General features: G+C 33.4%; 1 protein-coding gene across 1 annotated transcript; it reads left to right on the top strand.

Annotated features, from left to right (window-relative positions):
- The first annotated feature begins 2,795 nt into the window (after positions 1-2,795).
- On the top strand, positions 2,796-8,228 carry LOC132722530 (tomoregulin-2-like). Its single transcript, XM_060707038.1, has 4 exons — positions 2,796-2,902; positions 6,202-6,421; positions 6,766-7,104; positions 8,126-8,228. Exons 1-4 carry the CDS (start codon positions 2,863-2,865, stop codon positions 8,193-8,195), a joined length of 669 nt encoding a protein of 222 aa, XP_060563021.1. The 5' UTR covers positions 2,796-2,862; the 3' UTR covers positions 8,196-8,228.
- Positions 8,229-13,316: the final 5,088 nt, after the last annotated feature.

Genomic DNA, 13,316 nt, shown 5'->3' with positions numbered 1-13,316 from the left:
GACCGCAGAATAAAATAACGTAGATTTTAAAAACATAACAAGCTTGCCGCATTATGATTATAGATTTAAGAACCATTATAAGCTTGCCGTAGTATAAAACAACATAGATTGAAGAACCATAACAAGCCGTCTGCATTATGAGCTTAGATTTAAGAACCATAACAAGCTGGCCGCAGTAAAATACAACGTAGATTTAAGAACCATAACAAGCTGGCCGCAGTATGAACTTAGATTTAAGAACCATAACAAGCTGGCCGCAGAAAAAAAAAAACAAAAAAGCTGTATGCCCTATGAACTTAGATTTAAGAATCATAATAAGCTTGCCGTAGTATAAAACAACTTAGATTTAAGAACCATAACAAGCTGGCCGCAGTAAAAAAAACAACGTAGATTTAAGAACCATAACAAGCTGTCTGCATTATGAACTAAGATTTAAGAACCATAACAAACTGGCCGCAGTATGAACTTAGATTTAAGAACCATAACAAGCTGGCCGCAGTAAGAACTTAGATTTAAGAACCATAACAAGCTGACCGCAGTATAAACTTAAATTTAAGAACCATAATAAGCTGTCCGCATTATGAACTAAGATTTAAGAACCATAACAAGCTGTCTGCATTATGAACTAAGATTTAATAACCATAACACGATGTCTGCATTATGAACTTAGATTTAAGAACCATAACAAGCTGGCCGCAGTATGAACTTAGATTTAATAAATTCTAAGATTCTATAAAAAAGAGTGTACACGATTAATAATTATCTGTATCTAATTGATAGCTTACATGAAACTTCTTTGAAAGACCATTATGCCTCAGATATGCTTTTATATACCAATTTATATCAACAAAATGTCAGGGTGGTCACAATCACAAGACAGGTAGAATTATGAAGTGATTTTCGTAGCCCAGTGGTAAAGTTGGCTTGGCCAAGTAGTTAACGCGTCAGACAATTAACCAAAGGATAACTTTCCGCTTGGGTTCAAACCCTGTCAGGGGCAAGCCGTTGTTTCCTTGTTCATTGCTTAGTACTGGTTTGTTCCACGAACAGATTCGAGAGTGTTCCAATAAGCATATAGGTTCCAACACAATGGAACTGAAATAAATTTGTATAAACTATAAACTGAAACTAAAGGTGACTGACTTAAACCCTCAGCCCTCACCGCCATGGGTTCAATTTCCACCAACAGTTTCGATTATTGTGAAATAGCGATCCGCCTAGCTCACAGAATGGCAGTTATTTTTCTCAGGTTCAACCCGCTCGTACCTCGAAAACACGACGCGGCACCTGACGTCTTTAAAACTCACCACTGAATTTGTTGGAAAAAACATCATATGTTCTATACAGTATCAGTGCGATTTTCAAGTCACTAGCACTTGATACAGAACAACACAACTTTTCAGGGAGGATACATTGTTAAAATCACAGATGTCAGAATAAAGATATTTTAGAGCTCATTGGCTAATTTAAAATACAATGAATACAATGAATCGTCCTGATCGAGTCAGTTGTAGTGACATCCCAAATGATATGAAACATGTCTTTTTGTATTGTAAACAACAATGAAACAACGGTGCTTATTTTACTTCATAACCAGCAAATTGTGATTGGAATTAATGAATATTTTCCTTAAATGATTCAATTTATTTTTCAAGACATGTAATAATGATTGTGACAAACATAGCTTGAAATGACGTCATATAACACGTGTTTTTTTTTTTTAATTTTCTAAGTCAATTTGATGTGACTGGTAACATTTTAGGTGTATTTATTGTAACATTGTACATTTTTTTTTTTGGGGGGGGGTGTATTTTGCAGGATCTCATTTCTTGGTGGAAGGATTCGAGAAGTACTACACGCCAGCATAGATTCCATAATTTGACAGTGACTTAACAAATGAAAAAAATATTGTGGAACTAAGATAGCTAACATAAGGATACAGTTTGTATTTTAGGCTTCGACTCACAATAGAGTTATGAAATACAGATTTCTGCTGAGTTTAACCTTTCCGTTATATAAGCGTGTTTCGACGGCTTTTTGCCTCCCCCTTTTGAGGCCTCAAGCAATGAAAAAATGCCATGTTTAGGCCCCAAACACTGTTTTTCGTTTTGAGAAATGTTTTTTAAAAAGTGACCACTTTTTCTGCGCGTCCCCCATCCAAATGTTACATCAGGGGGTTGCCAGAAGGAGGATGTGCCCCTTCTGTTTGGTGGGTTTGAAGGGGGCGGAGTCCCCCTCATCGCCAAGAAAATTTTGGACTTGTGTCAGGCTAAAAATAGCCTCAGCTCGATCTTAGGGTAACTAGTAACTGACACTGAAAAGCCTTTTACTCTATCTCAATTCATTGAGAAGTTGCAGCACTTTGAAATCAGTTTTGATGGATAAAAACATGCAAAGTAGTGATTTTTGGCAATTTTGAGACGTCCACCCGTTGCCAAGGTAACAGGAAATTTACGATTGAGGATGCTGTTACAGAGGCTATGGTCTAGTCAACATTTGAGCCAAGTTTCATCAGTATTGAAGCATTTTTCATAGTTTCATAGCAGTTTGAACTTGTAACAGGAGGCTTTTCAATGAAAACGGCCATTTTTAGCAATATGCTCACGGGGTAAAAGGTTAATAGCAGTCCAGAACTTAAACTTAAATGTTGCAGACTTACTAAAGAATAAATAAGGCGTAAATTGACCAGGCCAAGTCCGTAAAAGAATGTCAAGCTGTTCTAGTTTCTCTAAATCAGAACAGCAATTGATAGGTCATGGCTGGCCTAGGAATTGTATGTGTGCGCATGCGCGACAATTACGATTAATCAGATAAGTAGGCATTGAAATTGTCAAATCTGGTTTAAGGCGTCATATAGATAAAATGATACTAAATATAACTGGATTTTTACTTTTCTCGCTAGGTTAGTTATCACAGTTATATATTGTACGTTATAGTTTGTATGTTATATATTGTACGTTATATATTGTACGTTATATATGTTATTTATTGTATAATTATAATACATGTACAAAATAACTTTCCATTTAGCATGTCACTATCGGTATTTATACAATATGGCACCAAAGCTTTACCTTAAATTCTGTCTTTTAGCGGGTCTGTCCGTCAGGTCCGTACCGTACAACTTTCCAGAAATCTGTAACTCACTTCATCATTATAATGAATAAAATTAAATTGAAACTGGAAGTAAAATTAAATGCCAATGGTGATTACTCACCGTTTTATTTTGTATGTGCTGTTGCTGTTGTTTTTGTTGCTATCGTTATTGTTGTTGTTGTTGTTTTTGTTGCTATCGTTAACGGTGTTGGTGTTGTTGTTGTGGTTGTTGTTTTGTTGCTGTTGTCGTTGTTGTTGTTGTTGTTGTTGTTCTCTGATAATTAGTTGGGGCAATATGCGCTAGATCTGATAGCAAATTTACCCGAGGGAATCATAGACGAAAAATATTCTAAAGCTATAAATTAAAAGCAAAAAGACGAAACTTTGAAAAGGGCGACATTTAGCGTGTTTATTTTATTGTTGTTGTTGTCCATGTTATGATTGTCCTGTCTGTTTGTTTGTTGTTTTTGTTGTTTGTTTGTTTGTTTTTTGTTGGCTCTTGTTTGCTTTTTTGGGGGAGTGGAGGGTTAATTTTTTAATCTTTGAAGGTCTTACGATCATGAAAACCTCAATAATAATTAGAAGCCATCTTTTAAAACATCAACAAATAATGAAGGCAGACGGTTCTTTCACTGGGCGGTATATAAATGCTGTCTTTAAAAGCGTCAGTGGAAATTTTATGAAATATGTTGTTGAATCCCCGACCGCGTTTTTGTCAGACTTGATGTATAATAAATCAATACGGAAATCATCGTGCTATTATCGAGGTAAATCTATTAAAGCAGCACGCCTCCAGATTCATGTTAATTTTCATGAAAATTTTGGAAATGTATTTATCATTTAATATTATTAGGTGAACACATAAAGTAATCTATTTATTATAATCGTCACCTACAATCCACGAACATTTCCAAAAAAGGGTCAACAAAAACAAAGACAGACCTTACTGCGTTGGTAACGCAGTAGAATAATGGTGATAAAATACTGGTAAAAATCAGTCTTAAACCGCACATAACATTTTAAATATAACTTGGATGTTGAATGTTTTTACCTTTCTTAAAATTTTAGTACATTTTTCTCAATATTGATTTTCTTGAAATATTTTGGCTCATCTAGAGTCGTGCAGCTTTAACATGTCACCAAACTACATTCTTAAAGGCACATTATGCCTCAGAAGCAAATTCATTTCTACTTCTTTAGTGAATGCAAACATGAATTTTATAATGTTTAGATAAATAATGGTTTTAGAGCATTAGATGCTTGTAACTTGAAGAAAGTAGCAAAAATTGTGAAACAAATTTACACAATATTAACAAAATGTAAACAAAGTACTATTTTGACTTCCTACATCACTATTACTGTACAAATTGCCAAAAAGTAACCAATGACAAAGATGGTTCAGGTAATTGGCCAAATAGTATTTTTTCCGGACCTATAAAATTACAAATGGCAAATGGGTATTTTTTTACCGAACTAAAAATGTACATTAAAAATAAAATGCTTTAGAGAAATGAAAAAAAACACAAGCATTTCTGTTCAACGCGATAAAAGATATATTCGCCAAAATAGAGGTCACTGAACTTGGCATATGCTAAGAACATATACCGGGGTACTGACAATACAGATAGTAAGCGTTTTGTGTCACACAAAAAGGAGTTCAAAATAGATCCCACGACACTTTTCGCTGGTCCGATTAGTGGTGTAGCGGTCTGGTCCTTTTTCTATAAGAAAGTATTTTTAATAAATCCCTGGTTCATATATATTGCACTAAAATACGGAGAAAAACGCGCTTTTGGCATTTCAGAGAGAAAATGAAATTCTAGACCTGCATGCCCCAGTGAACACATTTGAATTAATAATCATATCAGTTTTGTCATAAGTGTCCGCTTGTAAAAGAATTAATCAAATAAACAAACAAATAAATAAATAAATAAATAACAAAGTTACGACAATTTTAGACAGAATAGTTCAACATGCCAGTTTTATCATATGTGTTGTTGTTGTATTTTTGTACAAGTATAAATCAAATCAAATCTGTAATAAATAACAAAGTTATGACAATTAAAGACACATTTAATAGTTGGACAACAGCAGTCAATGTAAAATAAAAGTAAAGGTCATAAATGAATATTCAACATTTGGGTCTTATCGCAAGGCATCTTTGGTCCAAGTATAAATCAAATCCATAAATAGATAACAAAGTTATGACAATCTTAATTGAACTCAAAATTTGACCTTCATGCAACGTCGTTTATATTTAAATACCATATTTCAATTTCTTAATATGTCAGTTTTGTTATCAGTGTTCTTTTGCTCAAGTACAAATCAAAACCATCAATAAACAAGAAAGCTATGACCCATACAAGTACAATTCCCTAATGTGACCTTTATTGTCAAGGTCAAATTAAATCAAGTTCAAGTTTAATAAAATCTTTTTTAATGTCTTGTCCAAAGGATTTTTCTTCCCAGATATGAAGACAGTTCATTTATTACTTACAATGTAATTGCCAACTACAGCAAAAAACTGCAAAAGTGCAATCATTTGACCTTCATGGTCAAGGTCATTTATCAGTCAAGGTAGGTCAAATTGAGTGTGTTGTCTTTAAAACATTGTACTTAAGGCAGTTGTGCTACTGTATGAAGACGATCGATTTATTAGTAACAAAGTAAAGGCCAATTATTGAAAATATCGAAACTAACCAGACATTTCAAACAATACAAGCCATACAGGCAATCGTGTTATAAGTAGACATATTTAAACATTTAGGTCAAAACGTGAAAAGGATTAAAATCCAATAAGAATAGCTGAGTCTGCCAAAATCATAAATAGTGCGCGTCTGACAAGTCAATCACGTTCCTTTGCAATTTTTAGAACGGCCTGAATGTCATTTTGTTTCATTGGTATTTGACCTTGGCTATTCAACCGATTTTTTTAAAAATCATTCCGTTTACTTTGTTGTTGTTATCAAGGCAACCTGCCGGAAACCTAAGATCATCCGTATCAGCATATGTATTTGTACTTAGTTTTAATAGACTCTACTTTTTACGAACAACTGTGTCATGTGCCAGACAACTGCACGTATTTCTGTACTTTGATTCATTCAGCATCCATTAACATGGCGGTGGCATTCCTCAAACCAAGAAGTCATGGTCACGAGGAGGTACATATTCCCAGTCCCGGACAGGTTGATGCAGCCATTGTCAACCTTGACCTTCATTACACAAAACGCCTTTGTCTCGAACTTTTGCTCGTGGACTGTACCCATCACGTGACAATGGGAGATGAGAAAGTATGTGGTACGGACGGCGTCACCTATGAAAACCAGTAATAAATTAGTTTCTCAAGGGAGAGAATAAAAAACACAGTAAATGCTTGATGTAAAATTTGATCAACTAATTTGTATAACTCTTTCATAACAGATGTATCTAAACCTGGTTAGCTGTATTTACAATTAAAAAAAACTTCATTCACTTTTAAAGTTAAATTATTCTGTAAAGTATACTTTAAAAGTGTAAGTATTGATTGTCTTTGAGATAGAACACATTTTCAGAAGCAGAAATTTTTACTTTTCTAAAATCTGTAAAATTTACTTTTCGAAAATTAACTGCTGATAATCAGACTTTTAATGAAGTGTCGGATGTCATGCATTATAATATTTTTATTAACAGTTGTAAGTTCACGCATGCCGTCTGCGAGTATTCGACCTTGACACAAACATTAAGACTTGCCAATCACGGACCTTGCCCACAGACGACACCTATAGTCACTTCCGGTCCAGAGATTTGGTCAAAGCAGACGACACATGCAGTCACTTCCGGTCCGGAGAGTTTGTCACAGCAGACGACATCTACCGTCACTTCCGGTTCGGATAGTACCCACACGACACCTCACGTCACAACAGATCCATTACATTCGTCTTTTCTTTGCACATACGTGAATTCTATGGACTGTGATTCACTTGGTATAGAGATTATTTGTGGTTCCGATGGCAGACGTTATGTCAATCAGTAAATATTTTATTCAATACATACTGTTGAGGACATTCAAGTTTTTTTCTATAAATACGGAATATATTTTCATCGAGTTATATGGAAAAAAAATATATTTCATGAGTGGCGGTAGACACGAGTGAAATATGACGATTATCATGCCATGATTATAAAATAAATCCCGTATCTATAGAAAAAAACTTGAATTTTCTGTTTATTATATACTTTTCCGCTTTTTTGACCTTACGATTCGAAACACTTCCCCTGCAATTTTGTATTTGGCTAAATTGAGTTAAAACATACCAGTGAAAATACATAAAATATGTTTCACTGAGTTAAAAAATAATTGTTTACAGTTAACATATTACGCAAAGTTAAAATATACAAATTATTTCATCAATATTTCTCAATATTTCATTTATAATTGGAAATAAATACTTAGTGGGTGATGATTGCGTAATTTCCGTGTGAAGTAATGTAACTTCGATGAGCGATTCATTTACATTATTATATATATTTACAACTTTTCAGTAAACAAAAAAAATGTTTCTTGTCATCATTTCCTTTACTTTCTCGAACAAACATTGTACAAATGTATTTCAAATGTTGTCGGCATTGCCTTATTACCCGATCTCTGATTGATTGAATGATTGATTGATCGATAACTTGGCTTGTTGGTTGATTGATTGATTGATTGATTGATTGATGCACGGTTCATATTTCAAAATCATTAAATTCTAGTGGCCTACAAAGCACTTGAAAGATAAATCGTGCATTCTTATGCAAGCTCTTTCTAACGTTACCGGTATTTTATTATAGATAACTTATTTAGCGTAGTTCTAAGTAATTTTCTTGAACTCATTCGGTTATTTTTGTCTTATCTGACGTCCTACGACACGCAAACATTCGTTTGTCATGCTCTGCATAATTCTGTTATAATCTGTAATAATTCACTTGATAGGGAAATAGTGTGAAGCGTGCCAGAATGGTTTTTTTTTATACAGGTATATCTGATTTATTTTTATTATATTTATTCCAGTTGCGAGCTTGCCAAGGAAACTTGTATACAGCCGTCACTAAAAGCTATTGATCTCTCAAACTGCCATTGAAAGAAAAAGCTTTAAATAAATATTGTATTGGGTAATCCTGCGTTCAGATGTTTTTTTACACCTTATTGAGTGAGATGGGGCAACACACTAACCATGCTAAATATCGTTATCCGGTATATATCGGACAAGGCGCTTGATTGATTAAACGCCTTTTCACCAAAAAGAATGAACTTCAAAACGTCTTATTCATTTCTATACACCGATTTATACAGTTTGTGTGTGTGTGTTTATTTATCCCGTGCGCACGAGATTCTATGTCGTGGCCACGAGCTGCTATGTCGTGGCCACGAGTTACTTAGTCGTGGCCACGAGATAGCTAAGTCGTGGCCACGAGTTACTAAGTCGTGACAACGAGATACTATGTCGTGGCCACGAGTTACTCTGTCGTGGCCACGAGTTACAAAGACCTGGCCACGAGATGATTAACCAATCAGAATACACTACATATATTATGAATTTTTGAAAACTTAACAACTTACTTTTACATGCAACATTTATCTTAAATACTGGCCTCTTAACCTTGTTTATACGATAACATGAGAAGGAATAAGTCCTGGTTTATTTTATTTAGAAGGAACATTGCCCATGGACAGTAGATAGCCTATGAGATACAATCCTTGTCTGATGAATAACTTAGAGGTAATTGGGTCTTATTTTCTGCTCAAAATACTGAATAAAAAGGAAAGTGCCAGGGACAATTAGTACCGAACTGACTACGGCTGTTGCTTATCCAATTTTGCCTTAAGGTATCTGTCTACAATGTTTACAATAGCGGACATTTACTTTCACTTTGTTATAAATTGCAGTTTTCTAAATGCAAGGTCAATCATGTAAATACAAATCACCCTTAAGGTATGGTCATTTACAGATTTATACCAGTTTATTACCCTTCCAGATTTTTTCCGCCTTTTTGATTGGATATTGATCACCCGAAAGAAATTGATATTACCGAGCCGGACGGGTAATTAATATACACACTAAATTTCCCCGTTGGGTACCTCACGTTCTAAACAACATGCGCTGTGGCGATGCGCGTACGGTTTAATTTTACGCGATGTAAATTCCGATTTACAAGCACGTTTTAACTGTCAAATGATAAATATTTACCAAAATAGAGTAATCATACATATTCTCATCAGTATTGAAAACAAATATGACCTTGTGAAAGCTTAATATTAATTCCAAAAATGTGCGTTCAACAGACTACTCCTTTTCTCTTGTTTACATTCGTTAGGTCCGAAAGAAAATACGTCATGTATTTATGTGACGTCATGTATTGATGATGGGGTACCCTAAAGGGAATCTTATTTCGACGTTTCATTTGAAGTAGCAATGATTTATTTTAAAATCGTCTTAACTCGGCAGGGGAAGGGTAATACAATTATCATTTTGGTTTTGGAGTGATATATGTGGATATATTACTGGACCTTGGTGTAGCAGTACTCATGCTATCCAGGTTCGTTAGGTTCAATATTCTTTTAGTCTGATGTCGCTGTATTCATTCTTTTATCAATCGTTCATATATTTTCTGTTGTAAAGTATGACAACAAAACAATGAAATCATCAATATGCATTTAAAGTAGCTTTTAATATTTATTTATGAGTTTATGTCAAAAGGCACATTATTTCTTACACATTTATATATTGAAGACAATTTTAATGTATGACAATAATATTGTAAAGTGAGTTTTAAGGATCTTTAAGTTATATTGTATTAATATGTAAAAATAATTCCATAATTTATACTTTTAATTAGTTAATGCAAAATATTTTTAATGTTCATAATCCTGTTCATTTATATTGTTTTAGACATATATGATTGATGTAAAGCGCCTTTGAACATTTTAATGAAAGGGCGCTATATAAATGTGGTATTTATTATTATTAAGATAAAATATCACCCGAGCCGTTATATATAAAATCTTGAAAGGTAATATATCCACATATATCACTCCAAAACCAAAATAACATATAATATAACACCTGTAGTAACATTAACACTCTGTATGGTATGGATTTTATGGTATGATAATAATTTCGCACGAATGTATACAACTATTGTATCGCAATTTTGACCTTTGAATAATAAAGAGCCCCATTGTCGATACAGTCAAACTTGTGATTAAGACCACCTCAGAATAAAAATCACCGTGTAAATAAATGTCAATCTTCGCCAACCCTTTTTGATTGAATAAAACCGACTAGCCTTCAAATAAAAACAACTTGTATATTAACGACATGTTCAGTATCTCCCTTGGGCGACCTTTGTTCACATGTTTGACTGTAATTATATCGTACGTATGAGTTCCTCACTTAAATGAGCGGGCTCTACACTTTCTCATTAAAATAATGAAATGTCAAAAAAGGTTATGGAAGGAAACTATGCCTGGACCTCTTTTCGACCAACGCAGATCACAAAAAAGTCACGTGGTATAGGCGCATTGATATCTGGACTGTTTTTTAAAAATAATGTAGATGTCAAAAATACTTTTTAAAATGTTCAAATGTGTTTTAGCAGGGGGTGGGGGAAATCTGCTTAAAATTAAAATTCAATCAACACGTAATTGGAAAGATTAGATGTTTGTTATATATTTAATGTTCACTATGAATTTTTAAATACTTTCGTCGCCTTTATGTCACATGACCCTACAAATGCACGCGCTTTCATAGTATCCATGGTTACCAAGTATTCATACTCGACATACTTTAGAACTAAAACGTTAAAGAAATATTATCATGTACATTCATAGAAATTGGAAGGAAAGTAAACTTTAAATATCAGGCTAAATTGATTAAGTAATCGTTCCTTTGTAAAACTATTTTATCGGTTGTCAAATAAGACTTGATCTTATTTGTAACAGTGTAAAACAGAATAAACAAATACGCTCAAAACGGGAAAAAAACTTATAATTTATCAAATTAGTGTCACCTTTATTGTGCATTTATTATTGTTTACATATATTTGATGAGCTCTTGTTGTTTTGTTAATTGTTAATATTCATTTAAAAATGTTTGCAAATGAATACAGAATTGAATTGTATGATAACTTTAAGTTAAGTGTGGCCAAAACACTATTCAAAATACATACCGGGTATACCGTTATTTCAAAATTATCCACAGGCCTGCTGTTAAGCAGTATCAATGGGTATATGGCATTTACTGTCTAGAAAAAAATGATAGTTTTCATTAATTTATTTGAACTGCATTTCTACAGCAATTTTATTTCCCCCAAAATTTTTTGTAAATTTCTAATTTCCCTAGGCCCCTGGGGGGTTTTTTTACTGTTAAGAAGGTAAACTGACTAAGAATTTGTTGTTTAGGTAAAGTATTTTTTAAAGTATAAAAATTTGGGCCCTGGGGTTTTTTTTAAATAAAATGAAATAAAAAGGCCCCATTTTTTTTTCGATTAATTTCTTTTTTGTCGTTAAAAACCCCCAAGGACAAACAATTTTTTTTGGAAATTTATGAAACCCCCTAAAATTTTTGTAAATTCCACCCTGGTTGCTTTTTGTGTATAAAATTATTTTTTTTTGAATAGTAAAAATGAACTCGTTTTCAAAGGAAGTTTGCAAAGTAAATAAATTAAATTTTCAAAATGGAAACAGGACTTAAAATGCAAAAAGGAATTTTTAAAATTTTTAAACATGAAAGTTACTGAGGTGGAAGACATGGGAAAATGGGTTTTTTTAAAAAACCCTGCTAAAAATAAATTTGGAAAAAGAAGGGTAGATTTCCCCCATATAACCCTGTAAATGGGTTAGTGTTTTATTCTTAAATAAACCCAGCTTTTTGTATGTTTTTTGATTTGTAAAATACATCATTTCTAAAAAAAAAAGAAAAAAAAAATTCCCAATTGGCCCAAATAAATTAAAAACTTGAAAGGTAAGGGGCAGTTTTTGTTATCATTTTTACTCTTGGTTTTTTTTTTAAAATTGATTTTGTTTTAAAAATTTTGATTAAACGAGTATTTTTTTTCGGGGGAATAAAAAATAAAACCCGGGTTTTTGAAATAAAAAGTAAAAAAATATCCCCCGTAAATAAATGTTTCCCTCGGCCGCCCCGGGTCAGTATTTTTCCTCGGGGTGAATTTTTCTGTTCCCCAAAACCCCGTGTTATTTATATACTGTTGCTCAAATCATTTAAATTCTCTCGAAAATAGAATATGAACATCTCGATGAAGAAAACTCCGTCAGTTTTATACAAGTACAACATGTAATAAAACAAAATATCATTCTGCTTCAATTATAGGTAAATTTTAAACTTACCAATGCTGTTTTCCTTTCATTTGCAGGGAGGAAATGTGTGTAATGATGCAGGCAATGCTCGTGTCATGTGACAGAGTATTTGCTCCTCCCAAATCTGTGACTCAGAACATAGAAACGCGGGTATTGTCAGGAAGGCCAAAGTTGGTGTCTGCTACAAATGAAGACGATTAAATGCAGCGTTTCGAGGGTTCTAACGAGTAAGAATACTTTTCAAATACATCACAAATACGGGAACATGCTGTTTACAGCTTGAAACAGTAATTTATTATAAATGGCGTTTTGACATAGTTTAAGTCATAGAATTTTCACGTACTAGTTCATACTTCCATACCCTTTTTAAGTTTATTAGTCTTTTTCAGCTTCTATATTCTTCTATTTTTGAACAATCCATTTTCAACTGTATGGTTAGTCAGTACAACAGTATAGCATTTTGGTCACGCTGCAAGGACTCGCATGCTTACCTTGATCCACCAAACAGTTTCCGCCTCCTGTAGTGTAAAGATTAACGTTTTATATGTGACATGTTTAATTATAGCTTGTATGAAATGGCATAAAACAAGATTTAAAAACAAACTAACATTAAAGAGCTCTATAGACTCACGCCGAGAGCATTGCATAAATAATAACATAAAATAATTCTTTAAATACATTGCAGGTGCGCGAGTACTTAAACCAGTTTCAGCAGAAAAAACATTCAACCCTATACAACGTTTCGTCAAAAAACAAACCCACGAAGCCCACAAAGTACTGCGGAAGTAAATGGACTTCAAGCATTCAATGGAATGAAATCAGCAAATCTATGAGCGACCTAACGCGCAGACAATTCAGTTTAAACCCCGAAAGTAGTAGTCCATTA

The sequence above is a fragment of the Ruditapes philippinarum genome, unplaced genomic scaffold (genome assembly GCF_026571515.1).
Source record: "Ruditapes philippinarum isolate M1 unplaced genomic scaffold, ASM2657151v2 ctg2005_1_1_1_1, whole genome shotgun sequence".
NCBI lineage: Eukaryota > Metazoa > Mollusca > Bivalvia > Venerida > Veneridae > Ruditapes > Ruditapes philippinarum.
Note: the sequence above shows the minus strand (reverse complement) of the source record. Positions and strands in the feature narration are given on the sequence as shown.

Excerpts from the sequence above, each read along its gene's own strand:
- LOC132722530 (XM_060707038.1), top strand. The coding sequence starts at position 2,863 with ATGATACTAAATATAACTGGATTTTTACTTTTCTCGCTAG. Across the intron at positions 2,903-6,201 it reads ATTTTTACTTTTCTCGCTAG|CATCCATTAACATGGCGGTG; the intron begins GTTAGTTATCAC and ends TGATTCATTCAG. Across the intron at positions 7,105-8,125 it reads GGCAGACGTTATGTCAATCA|TTGCGAGCTTGCCAAGGAAA; the intron begins GTAAATATTTTA and ends TATTTATTCCAG.